General features: G+C 36.8%; 1 protein-coding gene across 1 annotated transcript in view; it reads right to left on the minus strand.

Moving 5' to 3' along the window:
• Positions 1-18650, minus strand: part of LOC111146817 (N-terminal EF-hand calcium binding protein 1) — a 210446-nt gene that overhangs the window by 105101 nt on the left and 86695 nt on the right. The window contains exon 4 of the mRNA XM_022502513.1: positions 14701-14726. Coding sequence (XP_022358221.1) covers positions 14701-14726 — 26 coding nt within the window. The remainder of the gene's footprint in view (positions 1-14700; positions 14727-18650) is intronic.

Here is an 18650-nt window from a genome sequence, read left to right on the forward strand (position 1 = left end):
TACAATTAGGAGTATGGGATATAGACTCTTCCCAAACAAGTTGAAGTATAGGAGAGATAAATGCAAACCTCATATTTACTTATAGAAACCTATATATTTCTGAAATGAGAGATCTGGCCTAGGAAGTCATATATTGAAAAGACCTAGAACTTTCAGTCACTAGAAAATCATTAGCTCTCACCACTCCTGTGAACTCATCTTTGGATGAGCAGTAGTTTATTATTACCTCTCTTTAATATGCCATAATTATTTATGGAATCAAGTTGAATGAGAAGAAAAATCAACATAAAGCTATTTGAGATCACTGGGATAAATTTCAGCATGTTTTATGGAAACTTTAATACTCAAGATGGAATTATTTATTTGTTGACATTGACACTAATAACAAATGGGAAGTACCACTCAATGATTTATTAGTAAATGTGCAGAAATCATCTAAGAAAAAATAAACACAGGTGAGCAATAAATCAAGTCTAGATTATCATTGTCAAATTATAATTTGTGTACATATGCATTAAAAATGCATGGCATATTTTTGACAAAAAGCAAATGTATTCCTGACTATGCATTACTTAAAAAATGTATGGTGCAGATCATCTCACATAAAGCTTCTTTCAGGAAGGGATTAGTTGGAAAATAAATAAGAAAGCAGATATTTCTTAAATACCTGCTTGAGAGTAATGTTTTAATTCTTGGCTATGATACTGATTTTCTGTGAGCGCTGACCAACATATGTGACCTTGTCACCATTATTTGCAACACAGTTATTCATGAACTAGCAAGCAGTTAATGTGGCTACAGAATATTAACTTTGACAAAAATAATTAACAGAATAGAATCCACACTAAGTTGAAACAAGCAAAATGTATAAAGAAAAATGGAAAAAAAGTAAAATTGTTAGCATATTTTTAATATACACAAAAACTCAAGAAAGACTGTAATAGGGATTTCAAATGCAAGAAGGCAGAATATATTAAGTGGAAAATAGAATTTAGTGCTTAAAAATAAGGGTTAAAAAAACAAAACATGAAGGAACACCACCTTTTAAAATATTTTCATAAACAAGGTATCTGACTTAATCAATGAAGTTCTCCTGGAGAGACTATAAATTGCCTTTCCACTGTGAAATCAAGTTTATGAAGGGGTACATGCTGATAAAGAACATGAGAAGACAATGAGGTTTCTGAGCTGACACCTATCTAGACTTCCTTCCTTCATTTATTCAGCTACTCATTCATCTCAGTTATCAAAGTAGTTAGGAGAAAAAAAAAAATTACCCCCCAAGCAATATACTAGAACACAAAGAAAATAACTCTCAGAATAGAGAGAACTACAACACCAAAGCCCTGGATAAGAGATTAAGGATAAGGGATATTTTGAGGTGGTGTAGGTCAGCGCCACTCAAATTGTTTTATAATTTACCAATGGTGATGTGCCCCAGGGCAAGTAGGGCTCTGATGAACTCAAAGAAGGAAATTAGATGAAGGAGCCAGAGACACTTAATATGCATAATAGGAGAGATTCCTACCCTCCACTTCATGATGGTGAAGGTTCATTTGGTCATTCCAGGACTTAACACACATTTATTTAGTGCTTTCTGTGTGCCAGATGGGTTATACTAGGAGCTTGGAATACAAAGAAGACAGAATATTTAAGGATACTATAACCAGGTAGGGGAAATAAACATTGCAACAAACAACTGCTATACATATGGTCATTATTCCAGAAAACGGTTCAAGAAATCAGGTACAAAATATAACCAAAGTACAGGGCAAAGCAGGGGACATGCCTGTATTACCTTGTTCTAGTGGCCAGGGGGGCTTACATTTGTGGGCCCCATAGGGTCATGGAGAAAGAGTTCTTAACTAGGTAGCTACCCTACCCCCATGGCACAGCACAGAGATGGCAGACTGAAATACACCCATAGTCTTTCTGAGAAAAAGTCCCATTAGCTTATCTTCATAGCTATGGCATGAGAAGTAGGCTTGTAATTAAACACACATCTAGGGGCCAACAACAATCCTCTCCAAAGAATGTGAATGTCTGCATCACCACCTATGTGCTCCCTCTTAGCCCTACCCAAGGTCATAGGTGTCTTTAAAGAAAAGAGCTTATGGACACATTTGGCACCCAGACTTTTGGGGCTTTTGCCAAGAGAGCACATCCTTGATAGCCTGGCTCTGATGGCCAGCAAGGCTTGTGTTCATGAGTTCAATAGGATCATAGCAAAGAAAGAAACAGTTCTTAAGTGGTTATCACCCAGTGATCTGTGCAGAGGGAGCAACAGAGATAACCATCACCTGCCTTCCCCTGAAAGGTTAAAAGCTGTTACTTAAGGGTCTGGTGCTGTAGCCTAACTGTTGGTGTTGACTGAGATGCTCCTCTTTAGGACACTGACTAGTCTTGGCACACCCTCAATTACTGGGAACCACTAGAATGAAGTAGGTTACTTGAACAAGATTTGAGAGAAGCCAATAACTATGGCAGGGTTGAAAGATAAGGTACACCTCCTGTCTGAGAACACTCCTTTGAGACTGGAAGAGGTGTGGGGTTTTTTTGTTTTTGTTTTTGTTTTGTTTGTTTGTTTGTTTTAATCTAATGCACAGAAACCAACTTAGAGAGTCAAGAAAAATAAAGAAATAGAGGAATATGTTCCAAATGAAAGAATAAAGTAAATACTTCAGAAAAAAGACTGTAATAGAGATTAGTGATATACCTAATGAAGAGTTCAAAAGAGTGGTTATAAAAATGACAGCGAAACTTGGAAGAACAAATTAATAAAGTCAGAATTTCACAAAGATACAAAATACAAAGTACCAAATAGAAGTAACAGAATTGAAGAATGCAATAACTGAAGTGAAGAGTACAATAAAGGGCTTCAAAAGCAGACTAGATGAATCAGAAGAAAGGATCAGCAAATGTGAAGAAAGGGCAGTGGAAATTTTCCAATCAGAGCAGCAAAAAGAAAAAGAAAAGAGAGTCAGCATAGCTTAGGAGACTTACAGGAAATCATCAAGTGAACCAATATTTATATTATAGGGGTCCCAGAATGAGAAGAAAGAGAGAAAGGGAAAGAACTCTTGTCTGGAAAAACAATGGCTGAAAACTTTTCCAGCCTAGGGAAAGGAAACAGACATACAGATCAAAGAAACCCATTAAGTTCTCATTAAGGTGAAGCCACAGTTAAACTCACCAAGACACATTATAATTAAACTGTTTAAAGTTAAAGGAAAGGAGAAAATCTTAAAAGAAGCAAGAGAAAAACCAACTTGTTAGGTACAAAGGAACCCTTATAAGACTATAAGCAGATTTTTAGCAGAAACTTTGGAGGCCAGAAGAGAGTGGCATGATATATAAAGGGAAAAGTATAGTAAAATTCAGAATAATCTCATGATGGAAAGATGGAGGTTAATCACTTATAAAGCTAATATGACAGCTAAAAGATGAAAGTGTTCAAATAATGATAACTACAGTAACTTGTTACCAGATACACAAGATAAAAATATGTAAATTGTTACATCTAAAACATGAAAGGTTTCATGGGGGTAAGGGAATAAAATTGTAGAGCTTCAGAATGTATTCAAAATTAAGTTGTTATCAAGTTAAAACAGACATTTATAAATTGTTTTATGTGAACCTCATGGTAACCACAAAGCAAAAACCTATAGTAGACACACACACACACACACACACACACACACACAAACACACAAAGAGAAAAAGCTAAAATATACCACTACAGAAAAACATCAAATCACAAAGGAAAAAAGAGAAAAAGAAAGGAGCAGAGGAACTACAAAACAATCAGGAAGCAATCAACAACACATAAATAAGCACATATGTATCAATGTTTACTTTAAATATAAATGGGCTAAATTCTCCAATCAAAAGAGTGCATGGATGGATTTTATATATGCTGCCAACAAGAGACTTACTTGAGATATAAGAACACAGACTGAAAGTGAAGGGATAAGAAAAGATATCCCATGCAAGCAGAAACCAAAAGGAAGCTAGAGTAGCTATACTTATATCAGATAAAATAACTTTAAAACAAAGATTATAAGACAAGGAAAGTTATTACGTAATGATAAAGGATCAATCCACCAAAAGAAATTTACATTTGTAAACATGTATGCACATAACATAGGAGCACATAAATATATAAGGTATATATTAACAGATCTAAGAGAGAAATAGTAATACAATAATAGTAAGGGACTTTAATATGCCACTTATTGGTCAATTGATGAATAGATCATTCAGGCAGAAAAATAATAAAGAAACAATGGTCTTAAATGACACATTAGACCAAATGGACTATGTATACACACATACATATGCATGTACGTACATATACACACACTCACACAAACCATTCCATCCAAAAGCAACAAAATACAAATTCTTCTCAAGTACACAAGGAACATTTCTCAGGATAAAGAATACGCTGGGTCACAAAACAAGTTTTTTTTTTTTTTAAGGTTTTATTTATTTATTTGACACACACAGAGAGGGAAAGAGCACAAGCAGGGGGAGCAGCAGAGGGAAAGGAAGAAACGGGTTCTGCACTGAGCAGGGAGCCCGACGCGGGGCTTGATCCCAGGACCCTGGGATCATGACCTAAGCAGAAGGCAGTTGCTTAATCAAGTGAGCCACCCAGGCACCCCCACAAAACAAGTCTTAATAAATTTAAGAAGACTGAAATCATACCCAGCATCTTATCTGTCCACAATGATATAAATTAGAAATCACTTACAAGATGAAAATGAAAATTCACAAATATGTAGAGATTAAACTACATGCTTCTGAACAACCATGAATCAAATAAGAAACCAAAAGAGAATGCCAAAAACACCTTGAGACAAAGAAAGTGAAAATACAACATACCAAAACTTATAGGATGTAGAAAAAAAAGTTCTAAAAGGCAAGTTCATACAGCTAACTGACTACCTATACCAAGAAATAAGAAAGATCTCAAAAAACCAACCTCTGTACCTCAAGAAACTAGAAAAAGAACAAATGACACCCAAAGTTAGTAAAATGAACAAATTAACAAAGATCAGAGCAGAAATAAATGAGATAGAGACCTAAAAGTCAATAAATCAAAGAGCTGTTTTTTTTTTAAAGATAAACAAAATTGACAAACATTTAGCTAGACTTACCAAGAAAAACAAAAAGAGGACTAAATATCAGAATTGAAAGAGACATTACAACTGATACAATAGAAATACAAAGGATCATAAGAGACTACTATGAACAACTATATACTGAAACAAGATGGACTTGGATAAATTCCTAGAAAAGAAATATATAACCTACAAAGACTGACTCATGACAAAATAGAAAATCTGAATAGACCAATTACTAGTAATAAAATTGATTAAGTAATCAAAAGTCCCCCAAACAGAAGTCCAGGACCAAATGGCTTCACTGGTGAATTCTACCAAACATTTAAATAACAATACAAATCCTTCTCAAATTCCTCAAAAGAAAAAAAAAAAAGCTAAGAAAAGGACTATTTCAAAACTCACTTTATAAGGCCATATCATCCTCCTACCAAACTCAGACAAGGTCATTACAAGAAAACTACAAGTCAGCATCCCTGATGAAAAGAGATGCAAAAATCCCCAACAAAATATTAGCTAACTGAAATCAACAATACATTAAAAGGATCATATACCATCAAGTAGACTTTTTCCAGAGATGCAAGGATGGTTCAACACCAATAAAAATCAATAAAGCTTTTGACAAAACTCCATGCCCATTCATGATAAAAACTCAAAATATGTATAGGTGAAACATATCTCAACGTAATAAAGGACAAATATGACAAGCTCACAGCTAACATCATATCGGTGCTAAAAAGTGAAAACTTTTTCTCTAAGAGCAGAAAGAAGACAAGACCACTTTTATTCAACATAGTATTAGAAGTCCTAGCCAAAGCAATTAGGCATGATAAAGAAAAGTTATCCAAAGCAGAAAGGAAGGGTAACTATATCTATTTGACAGGATATAGATATAGATATAGATATAGATAAAATTTTTATATAAAAACCCTAAGACTCTACCAAAAAACTCTTAGAATAAACAAATTCAGTAAAGTTACATGATATAAAATCAATATGTAAAAATCAGATGCATTTCTGTATACTAATACTGAACTACTAGAAAATAAAGGAAAATCCCAGTTTTAAATGCATTTAAAGAATATCTAAGAATAAATTTAACCAAAGAAATAAAAAATCTGCACACAACCTAAAAAAACTGTAATATATTGATGAAAGAAATTGAAGACAAGTAATGGAAAATTAGTCTGTATTCAGAGATTGGAAGAATATTGTTAAAAAGTCCATATCATCCAAAATAACTTACAGATTCACTTCAAAATTTACCAAAATTCCAATGCATTTTTCAGAAATAGAAAAAAACAATCTTAAAATTTGTATAGAAACACAAAAGATCTTAAATAGTAACAGCAATTTTGAGAAATAACAAAGCTGAAGGGCATCATGCTTCTCAACTTAAAGTTGTATTATAAACTATGGTAATCAAAACAGTATGTTACTGGCATAAAAGGACACATAGATCAATAGAACAAAATAGCCCAGAAATAAACCCATGCATATAGGGCCAACTAATTTATGACAAAGAAGCCAAGGTATACAATGAGGAAAAGGGCAGTCTTTTTAATAAATGGTACTAGGAAACCTGGACAGCTGTATACAAAAGAAAAAAGAAACTGAGACCCCATCTTTCATCATACACAAAAATCAACTTAAATTGGATTAAAGATTTAGATTTAAGACCTGAAACCATATAACTCCTAGAAGAAAACATAGATGGTAAGTTCCTTGACATCAGTCTTTACAATGATTTTTTTGGATCTGACACCAAAAGCAAAGGCAACAAATTATAAACAAACACATGGGACTACATCAAACTACAAAGCTTCTGCAAAGCAAAGGAAACAAAATGAAAATGCAACTTGCTGGGACTGAATTTGCAAATCATACATCTGGTTAAGTGGTTAATATCCAAAATATATAAGAACTCATATAGCACAATAGCAAAAACCAACAAAAAACCAAAATGGGCAGAGGACTAGAACAGACATTTTCCCAAAGAAGACATACACATGGCAAAAAGGTGCATGAAAAGGTGTTCAACATAGCTAATCATCAGAGAAATACAAATCAAAAGCACAATGAGATTTCAACTGTTGGAACGTGGATTATCAGAAGGACAGTAGGTAAGTGTTGGTGAAAATGTGGAGAAAAGTGAACCCTTGTGCAATGTTGGTGGGAATGTATATTGACATAGTCACTATAGAAAGTAGTGTGAAGGTTCCCCCAAAATTAAAAATAGAACTATTGTATGATTCAGCAATTCCACTTCGGGGTATTTATCCAAAGGAATCAAAAACACTAACTCAAAAAAAACGCCCATGTACTTCCATATTCAGAGCACCATTATTTATAATAGCCAAGATATGGAAGCAAGTACGTGTCCATCAATGGGTAACTAGATGAAGAAAATGTAGTTATATATACACAATGGAATATTATTTAGTCATGAAAAGATAGAAATCTTGCCGTATGCAACAACATGGATAGATCTTGAGGGCATTTTGCTAAGTGATATAAGTCAGAGAAATACAAATACTATATCATCTCACTTGTTTATGGATTTAAAAAAAATAAACTTTTAGATACAGAAAACAGATTACCAGGTGGGTGAAATAAATGATGGCGATCAAAAGGTACAAATTTCCAGCTATAAAATAAGTCATGGGGATGTAAAGTACAACACAGTGACTATAGTTAATAATACTGTATTAATTATTTGAAAGTTGCTAAGAGAATAGATCTTAAAGTTCTCATTAAGAGATAAACTGCATAGTGGATGTTAACTAGACTTACTGTAATGATCATTTCATAATATAAACAAATATCAAATCATTGCTATATGCCTGAAATTAATGTTATGTTGATTAATCTCAAACCACACACTGCAGTACCCTACTGTGAAATAAAGATATTTTCAGATTAATACCACTCCCCCGCCGTGTCCACCACCCCAAAAAAAAATTCGGGTGAAAGAATGCTGAAGTCCACCTGCAGGGAATCCGAGACAGATTCACTGAGCAGGCATGACAAGGCCTGGACTAACAGATGAGCCAGACTTAATCTGCTGGATAACTAGAGGAAGGATAAACAAAGGCATGGAAGCAGGGAATCTCTTGTCATATTTGCAGGAACACATGTAGGTCAGCCTTGCTGAGACACAAAGGACAAGAATGAAAGATATTTGAGAAGAAAAGCAACGAGGAAGCAGGATGCCAAAAATCACTGATGAGAGAGGAAGCTGGATATGTTGCACGTATTCCCTGCTAGTGCTCTAAATTTATCCTCAAGTCTAGGTCAGTTTCTGACCAAGTGTATCAGAATATTCTAGAGAATTCTTGAGCCTCAATGTTCAAGCTGTGGTCCAGACCAGCAGCATCAGTATGACCTGGGAACTTGTTAGAATGTGGCATCTTGGAATGCCAGGGTTGCTCAACTTGTTATGCATCTGACTCTTCATTTCAGCTCAGGTCATGATCTCAGGGTCATGGGATAAAATCTGGCATTGCCTCAGGCTCCGCGCTCAGCAGGAGTCTGCCTGCGATTCTCTGTCTCCCTTGCTTTCTGCCCCTCCCCCTCTCCCCCTCTGCACTTTCTCTCTAAAATAAATAAATCCTTAAAAAAAAAAAAGGAATGTAGCATTTGAAGCCCACTTAGAACTACTGAGTCAGAATCTGCATTTTAATACTTCTGCAGATGATCTGTAGGCACATGTAAGTTTGAAAAGCACTGCCCTAGAGTACTTGTTAGAAAGGAATAGTGAGAAAGTCTCATCACTGAATCAAAATTTGGGTTAAGGCCAAGAAATCACCATGTTTTATAGATATGCCAGGATAGATTAGGAGCTGGAATAAATTTGAGAATTACTACAGGAAATGGGAAACCATGGGACAATTTTGAAAAGTAGAGTGACCTCCTCCAATATTCTCATGAGAAAGGTTATCCTGGATATGCTGTGGAACGTTGGAGAAATATTGGTGACACACCTTCAGGAGAGACAAGAGTAGAATTAATTGCCAGCAGTGATTTCATCACAGAACAAGGACTCCAAGCCGTGCCAAAGCTGTGAGGAGAGGGTAGGTAGGAACTTGAAATTTCCGCAGTATGGCTGCATGCCCAAAGATGTGGCAGGCAGGGAAAGAAGACCAGTGATGGCTTCACAAGTGACTGAGCTTGGATGGTTTTCTTCCTGTTACTGTGCTCCCATGCCTCATTTGAATCACAATTCCAATGTGAGCTGGGCAAAGGAGTTTGGTCCTCAAATCATAGCATTAGAGAGAAAGAAAGATCCAGAACATATACTGGTTCATTAAAACTCTGGTTTGTTGATCGCATGACCCACTGAGAGATACTCAAGCCATGGGCCAGATGGGAGATCCTGTAAAATTCCAGACAGGAAGGGCGCCTGGGTGGCTCAGTAGGTTAAGCCGCTGCCTTCGGCTCAGGTCATGATCTCAGGGTCCTGGGATCGAGTCCCGCATCAGGCTCTCTGCTCAGCAGGGAGCCTGCTTCCCTCTCTCTCTCTCTCTCTCTCTGCCTGCCTCTCCGTCTACTTGTGATCTCTCTGTCAAATAAATAAATAAAATCTTTAAAAAAAAAAAAATTCCAGACAGGAGGTAGGGATTTATGTCAGGGCAGGGATGGACATGGAGGGGATTAGAATAGGAAGCTGTGAGAGCAGCAGAATCACGTGTCTAGGGACTGGTTGTGAGGGCTGAAGGCAGCTATGCAGCAGAAATGGTGCCCGCCTTTACAGACTCTGGGCATGGAGGGGAGCTCCAGCCTGGGGGGACCTCTGTGTGCCGGCCTGAGGGAGCACTAGGGGTTGATAATGCAGAACAGGAGCTCCAGAGAAGCAGAAATTAGTGATGAAGTGACCCAAATGTGGAAACTGTCCATCACTCTCAAACACCGACTGTCCCACATGGGGCACATTCAGGCCTGCATCTGAAGTGGGTTCCAGCTGTTCAGGTCACACTGAGGCCATTCAGGCAGCCTCTATCCTTCAGCCCTCTGTACTCTGGCTCCATTCTCTTATCTAACAGCCTATTTATAAGTTCAGGGTCTGAGGCTGACTAGAAGAGCCAGCACAGCTCTGGCCTTCCAGAGAAAGGGCCCAGGACCCCTGAACATACCTCATTCTCAAGATGTAACCTCCCTCTGTGGCCTGGGCTCAGAGCTTCACTTCCCATGTGCCCCAATGGGTCAGGAGTGAAGATGGAGACACTCCCTCAGGGTGACATCTATCCTTTCAACTCCATATCTACAGAGTACAGTTAAAATGCTGAATATATGTTCTGTCAGGACAGTCCCCAAATAACCCATTATATGTGGAATTCCTTTTACATTTTTTGCTTGTAGGGAACTTTTTCCTAAAGACTACAATATGATTTGCTATAGTATCAAAAGACAAAATTAAAAGAGCTGCATAGTTCTTTTTGGGGATTAAAACAAAACAAAACAAAGCAAAACAAACAAACAAACAAAAAAAAAAAACCCCAAACTCCCATCCTCCAAGAACTAGAATGATTTCCTGGAGGAATCTACTTTTATTGAAACCTGCGTGTGAGTTCCATAGTCAAGAGCAAAGCAGAATTGTATAGCACATATGGAAATGTGTGGCAACGAAGTCTCATCCGTTTAAGTGAAGAATCTTTGAAAGGTAAGAGTTTGAACATTGTTTTATAAGAGAATAGAGCACGATTTATAAGCAGACATATTCAACAAGCTGTCAGAAAGCAAAGTATTTCATGGAAATTCAATGCAACATTTTCACTAATAATATGCTCACCAATGGTTAGTTTCTCCCTTCCTTTCTCTACCTAACTGGTGGCATCACATCACCAAGTTTTGTCTTATTTTCTTAGTCTGCGTCTTAATCCTCCAGGTGATTGTGTTTTCAGGTTTGGCCTAAGAATTTCAAATCAGAACCAGAGCCCCATACCCTCCACCAAGGCCACACTGGGAACTGAGCTCACAAAGCAGTCTTCATGAGTTCAGAATCCTGTAGTATGTACCTTGCTATAGCTTCCCAAGCAGTGTACTAGATCAGGAGGAAAATACTGAAATCAAAGAGAATGGAGAGGTGGGGAGTGTCGTGCAAAATGTTTTACAGCTCTTTTTTGGCGATTTTTTTTTTTTTTTTTAAAGTAGGCTCCACAGCCAGCATGGAGCCCAATGCAGGGTTAGAGCTCACAACTCTGAGGTTAAGTCCTGAGTTGAGATTAAGACTCAGATGTTTAATGGACTGGGCCTCCCAGGTGCCCCTCTTTTTTGGTCATTTTATAAATGTGCCAGGAAGCCACAGCTCTAACAGTCTGGAAGAGGAATAGTGACTTCTGATTTTCCAGCATTCAACCTGTCCGACACAGGTACCTCTCAGCACTACCCAGGGGTCACACTAAGGTCATTTGGGCAGCCTCTATCCTTTAGCCCTGGGTAGGGTCAGGAAAGTAATAATTTTACTCCTGATAGATTTTAGATCACATCTGAAGACGGAATGAACAGAAAACCAAAGACTCAAAGCTAGAGTTCAAACACAAATGCCTAGTTGTAATTGAGTTATGTACTGACTGGTAAGATATGGCCTACAGCTACTATTTGGGCAGGCCTCCCCAATTATGGGAAGAGTGAAGCATGTGCAATGGCTCAGCACTGCTGGTGGGCATGCAGACTGACGAATCTTTGACCAAGTCATGACACCTCTAGGCATTTACCATATAGATAGAACTATTCATACAAGAGTACAAAGATAATACAAATGAGGATGTTTACTTCAGTGCTCTTTGTCTAAGGGAAACGTTGGAAAAAACCCTGAAAATCCACAAAAGGGGATGTGACTGAAAAAACTGAAGGTAAATGCAGCACATTTGCAACCTTTATAATAAAATGAACAGTGTGCAGCTATACTGATCATATAGCATGATCTCACTGTTGGAAAAATTATCAAGGCATATATATCGATGTCAACTTATGACTAAAAATATCTGGAAGGTGATGTTCCAAGCAGCAGAGAATAGGGAAAAAGCAGGGAGGGGAAAAAGGAGACTGACATTCCATCTTAAATGCACATGTAATTCTGTATTATTGAATCTTAAAAACTAAGTATTATTTTCATAACTAAAACAAACCAATACTTTATAGTTTTTCATTTCTATGTCTATCATTTAGTAAATGAACACACTAAGTAATAAACAGAATGAAACTTTTAGATACCTGGACCTTTTAACTCCTTCTTTGAAAGAGCACATGAAATCTGCTTTCCATATTGATCTAAGTGCCATCCCTCCCATGCAGAAGGGGGAATTTGTGCGGGGTGTGAGTCGACAGATTTTACTCACTTGCACTGAAGCATTTGGTTTTGATTAGACTCCAACTTAAATATTTACTTTGTATTTACAAAATAACAAGACATGAAACTATACTCTGGAAATTAAAATGCATGTTCTTGAACAGAGAGGGGGAGGATTATAACACATGATTGGGAGTACAATCACTGGGTTTAAAAATAAAGAGAAATTTGGTTGCATTAAAACCCCATATACTAGGGGTTGCCTGGGTCAGTCGGTTAAACGTCTGACTTTTGATTTCGGCTCAGGTCATGATCTCAGAGTCTTGAAACCAAGCCCCACATCAGGCTTTGGCTGGGAGTGGAGGCTGCTGGGGATTCTCTCTCTGTCCCTGTCCCTCTTCCTCTGCTCCACATCTCCTCCCCAAACTTGCATGCATGCTCTCTTTTAAAAAACAAAAACAAAAACAAAACCAAAACCCATATCCTAGTCCCCTAATTATGGGGAAAATCACTGTCAAAGCTTTTTCCAGTAAATGCACAGTAGGTTCCTAATCTAGTTCTGTTATTATAGAAGGCAAATTGAACATTTTTTTTTTTTGCAGAGGATTCAGTGAAGATACAGGATCATACTAAGAGAGGATAATGTAATATGCGCATCTTAATGACAATACATAAACAACATAGCAACCTTAGTGGCAAAAAGAAGAGTCACTAAACGTTTTATGCTAAAATCCCTTATTCTCATGAGACATGTCTATGTAGGCAAATTTGAGTAGAAAACAAAAAGAATGATCTTGGTGACTTAAGGAAATCATTACTTTGGCCTGCCCTATCTAGACACTTGAGGCAAATGGATCTCCTAACCTCACAAAATTATCAAGATAATCTTCTCAGTTCTCCACTTCATCTCCCCACTTCCCTGAGAGGGACCATATACACATGAATGACAATGGATCACAACTTGTCCTTTACAGTGATTGATATTCTATAGAGAGCCTGGTGGCCATGGTTCCCATGGGCCCTTTGGTCCACTTAACACAGTTTAATACCCGTGTGTGGATGGGTCATGGTTGGATTATGTGTAAACCACGTCAGGATTTTCCCTGTTTTTCTTTACTAGTGTTTCATAGTTAACAAAATCATGAACTGCTTTGGTATCAGATAGCTTGCTTCTGCATAAACAACTTTTCAGTTGGATTCTTCCAACTGAAGAGAGACACTATGGAGAGAGAGAGAGAGACACTATGAAGGAAGAGAAAACTGTTTTACGACCATTGGAAAATTGGAAAGCTTGTGCTGATTATCATCTGTGTTGTTCAGGGTTATTTTCTTGAAACCTTGTCTTCTGATATTTTGTCTTGACATAACCTTACCCAGTGTTGCTCTACTATTTAATGAAATGGAAGATAATCACTCTTGAATATTGTAAAATGGGCTTTGTGATGATTTTATAAACTTAAAATTTGTAAGAATTATAAGATTTTCAGGAAGCTCTCATGACTTCAATTACGAGTTTCAGAGAATCATATTTGTTAAATTATTTTTTAAAAACCTAGACAATAAAATTCAATTTGGACAAGGTGTTAGCTTATATAATTACCTTAAAACACAAAACTTAAAACCTCAGTGTTTGGAAAAAATAGCTCTTTCACACTGAATAGTCTCACAATGCTTCATAATTTTCTCATAAAAAATAAATCTCAGAAATATTGGTCTTTTCCACATTCCTAGCCTTTGACTTTTGTTTCCAATCATGAGGATGAAGAAAATAAATGAAGATGCTGAAAGTCAGGAATCTGTAGAAGTTCCTCTCTCCAGCAAAACTTGTTTTGCAAGTGAAATTTAACATTCCAGAACTGTTTAGGGAGATATGGAACAAAGTTGTTTTTATATGTCAAGGGGGTCAATTTTTAAAAAACAGTAGTAAAGAGGCAATATAATTGAAGAGAATAGTGAAGTTGTATTAAACACTGATGTAAAAATATATTCAAACTAGTGGAGAATTTCCTATTGTTAAACTAATTGTACCAAGTGCAGTTTGTACCAAGTTCTTCTCCATGAACAAATTAATGAGCCCCAACTCTTTCTCCAGTGAAATACACGCTTGAGTAAAACTCACAGATGAAGATAAATCCCTTGAGATCTCAATTATCTTTTACTATATTCTAAATCTAGGACATTAATTTCAGGATATGTAGAAATTTAAATAAGATGGTATTCTTTTTCATCCTAAAGCAAGTAGTGAGTTTGATTGCCCCCTCCTCCCAACAAAATACCACAACTTACCACATAGTTCTTCTGTGTCAAGATTGCTGAAAAGAAAAGAAAGAAAATTGTTACTTTGTAATATTTAAGTTTTAATATACTTAAATACAGCCATTCCCCCAATCTATATAACTATATTAATAGATGATATGTAGCTATGGTATTTCTCTTATAAATTCTACATTGCTTAAATAATCATTAACAATGATTACATCAGGGATCCTGGGTGGCTTAGTGGGTTAAAGCCTCTGCCTTCAGCTCAGGTCATGATCCCAGGGTCCTGGGTCACTGGGCTCTCTGCTCAATGGGGAGCCTGCTTCTTCCTCTCTCTCTGCCTGCCTCTCTGCCTACTTGTGATCTCTGTCTGTCAAATAAATAAATAAAATATTTTTAAAAACAAAGAATGATTACATCAGATTCTACCTTCGAGCAAATAATTTCTGGGGTTTGTGTCTCCCCCAGTATCATGCTGGGGAATACTGCTTAATGGTGAAGAACAGAGACTCTGGAGCCAGAATGCCTGAGTTCAAACCTTGACTCTACCATTTACCATTCACCACCCATGTGACCATGACTTCTTTACATCCTAGGGCTCAGTTCCTCAACAACAAGAGGGGATAGTAGGTTCTGTTTCATAGGAATGCAATAGGATGTAAATGGGTTAATCATATAAAGCAGTTAAAAGAGTAACTGGCACAAAACAAGCACTTAATACATGTTAGCTATCTGGATTCCTGACTGGTTAGAACTGCTAGAACTTCCATATCTAAACTCAACCTATGTGGTAAATTTGACTCCATGCCGTTTGGAATGATTTCTGACACAGAGTCACATGTCTTTCTGCATTATATTTACATGTAAATTATATTTCCATGTAAACAATAGTTACCTCTTAGTCTTATGAAGATAAATATAGCATAGCAGATGAAATATTAGCAGATATAATTCATTCCTATTAGAATAATGTCTTGACCATGGCAGGCACAGTATAGGAATTCAAGAATGGTCCAAAATTGACAATAAATCAATCTAACATACATGGTAACTTAGAGGAGAAAATTCCTACTTAACACCAGATGGGAATTTAATAAAATTCAAATATTCACTCCTAATTATAAAAAGTTTAAATGAAATTGGAATAAAAGTCTCTGAACGATAAAGACTTACTAAAGTCAACTGCAAACATCCATTAACTGAAAATCTCGGACTTTAATTCAGCTGCCACTGGTGAAAGCCCAGTGTAAATGAAGGTCATAATCCAGTCCTCCTCTATGTGGCAGGCAGGGCTGCTGGGCTGGAGGGTTACTCGTGGGATCATTCCAAACCCTGGCTCTTTTAACCAGTTCCATCCCTAGTTGTACTAATTTTAAATTAAGGATTTTATCCTCAGACACTGAATATTTGATCTTGTCTAAAGAATATCTCCTCACTTAAGCAGGTCTTTTCGTAAAGTAGCATTTGCCACCAGGCAGAAAACGAAAAGCCCTCTACAGCAGTTTCAGTGTGGGTTTCTGTTCAGTCATTCATTCATTTTTCCCTACAGGCATTCATCGTTATGTGCCGGGCACTGTTCTAACCACCACAGATCAATGAGGTTGCAACAGATACTGAGAGGAGTATGTCTGATCACTCGTCTCTAGCAGCTGAATTTAGAGGCAGACTTCTACAGGAAATAACTAGAATGTGATAAAATAGTTACTATGGGAGAAGTGGCTCATTGCAAGATTATCAGGGGCTATAGAGGATGAAATGTTGAGGCTAAATCTCAAGGATTGAGTAGGAGTAGAAAAGGCAGACAAAGGAAGAACATTCCAGTTAGAAGAAACACTATTTGCAATAAAAATTATGAACACGAGTAGTTCCTTTGGGTGGAACATAGATCGTCAATGAAGAAATGGAACAAAACAATGAAAAGCCTCATGTGATCATCTAAAAAGTTTCTATGTTCTCTTGTCAACTTGGAGTCACAGAGGATTTTAAAAGCAAATGACATCATCTGATTTATACTTTAGGAAGGTCACTAACAGATGGGTTGAGGTTAGACCAAAAGAGGATGAAAAGAGGCTTAGAGAGCAGTTTTGACATTATTTGTATAGTCTGGGCCAGTTGATCCCAAATTGAAGTATACAACCCAAAGGGTGTGCAAGGCCATCCAATGGAGGCAAGAAGAAGTACCTGCACATCAGACAGACACACCTTTAAAACTTTACTTTGAAATAATTCCAACCTACAAAAAAAAAGGGGCCCTTCACCTAACCATTCCCCCAGTTATTATCACATTCCCCCCTCAGTTATCATATTCTTTCTCTGTATATGTTTAACTCATTTGATTGTACATTGCAGATAATGATATTCTTTACCCCTAAATGCTTCAGGGTGTAGTTTCTACAAATAAATATGTTCTCTTGTGTTCAAGTGAAGGGATTAATATTAATTCAATGCCATTATTAAATCCAGCAGTTCTTAAATATCTGTATTTATATTTAAGCTTACACTTTTTTGCATGTAATTTTACAGTGTATAAGTATTAATACAGTGGTGCCTACATAGGATATGATTTTCATGTCTTTATATATCAAAATTTCAACCCAAAAAAGCATTGCCTAAAATGGGAGCTTGATCAGAAGTGTAGGATGGATAGGCAGTGATAGGGAGAGGAGCAAAAAGAATACACAGAAGGGAAGGGTTTTAAGGTAAAACCATCAAAGCTTGGAATCTTATTGGATTCAGAATTAGACCACTTAGACATTTTTAGTATCATGTCAAGCATTTTGGTCATTAATACTTATATGTCATTTCCTAACTCCAGTGTTTCCATAGAACTTCAGACTTGGAAAAGGACATTAAGGGTCACTCTGTTTTTGTATTTTCCTCAGAATGGTTCACAGGTTCATAATGAGATTTTTTTAATTTCAAGGAATAAACAGTCAATCCATTATGGAAACTGAATTACATGGAATATATCATAAAACTACTGAATTACATGGAATATATCATAAAACATAGTTCAGAGTAATTTGCATGGCATTAGTTATACGTGTTCCTCAATAAAATGCTATGTTCTTAAAGCACTTGAAGTGATCCCCTCAAACATTCCTTTATTTAGCTGTTTCCGTGCTGTGTTGTTTGTTCTTTTTATAGTAGACTTACATGGGTGAATTCCATAGGACTGATTTCTTTCGAGATAGCTCCATCCTGTAGTAACACAGGGTTGTAAAGGAATATTAAGCCATAGATAAGCCTACAGTATATCTGAGAGTGTGTGATATTGTTCTGCTTCTTTTCATGTTTATAGTAAGAAAACCTATAATCTTTCAGCTATGCCATTTAAAAAAAAATGGAAAGAACAAATGCTAGTCACATTGTAAACATCTTTACTAAAACAGAAGCAGAAGGGTGTTACTACCAGAATGCATTCTCAGCTAGAAGCCAAGGAGGGGTAAAGAACAAAGACATTCACTGCCACCTGACTGACAGTTGTGAGGGGGGAAAAATGGAAACAAACTAAGTGTTCCTTAGCTGAATAACTAAGCAAATTGTATATCATTATGTAATCATTAAAATGTATCTAAAGATTTGTCAATTGCTTGAAAAAAGCTTATGTTTAAAAGGTTAAAATGTGGGTGCCTGGGTGGCTCAGTGGGTTAAGCCGCTGCCTTCAGCTCAGGTCCTGATCTCAGAGTCCTAAGATCGAGTCCTGCATCGGGCTCTCTGCTCAGCAGGGAGCCTGCTTCCCTCTCTCTCTCTGCCTGCCTGTCTACTTGTGATCTCTCTCTGTAAAATAAATAAATAAAATCTTTAAAAAAAGAAAAAAAAGGTTAAAATGTGAAACCAGATATAAATAGTATATACAGAATCAAAAAATGCATATGTTAAGAACTTGGCAAAAAATTAAGTAACAATACCAGTAACAGGTCACACTGCTCTGGATGCTGGGACTTTGGGTGGGTTTGCTTTTGCCTTCTTTACAG

The sequence above is a fragment of the Enhydra lutris genome, unplaced genomic scaffold (genome assembly GCF_002288905.1).
Source record: "Enhydra lutris kenyoni isolate GAN:26980312 unplaced genomic scaffold, ASM228890v2 scaffoldscaffold14, whole genome shotgun sequence".
NCBI classification, from domain to species: Eukaryota; Metazoa; Chordata; class Mammalia; order Carnivora; family Mustelidae; genus Enhydra; species Enhydra lutris.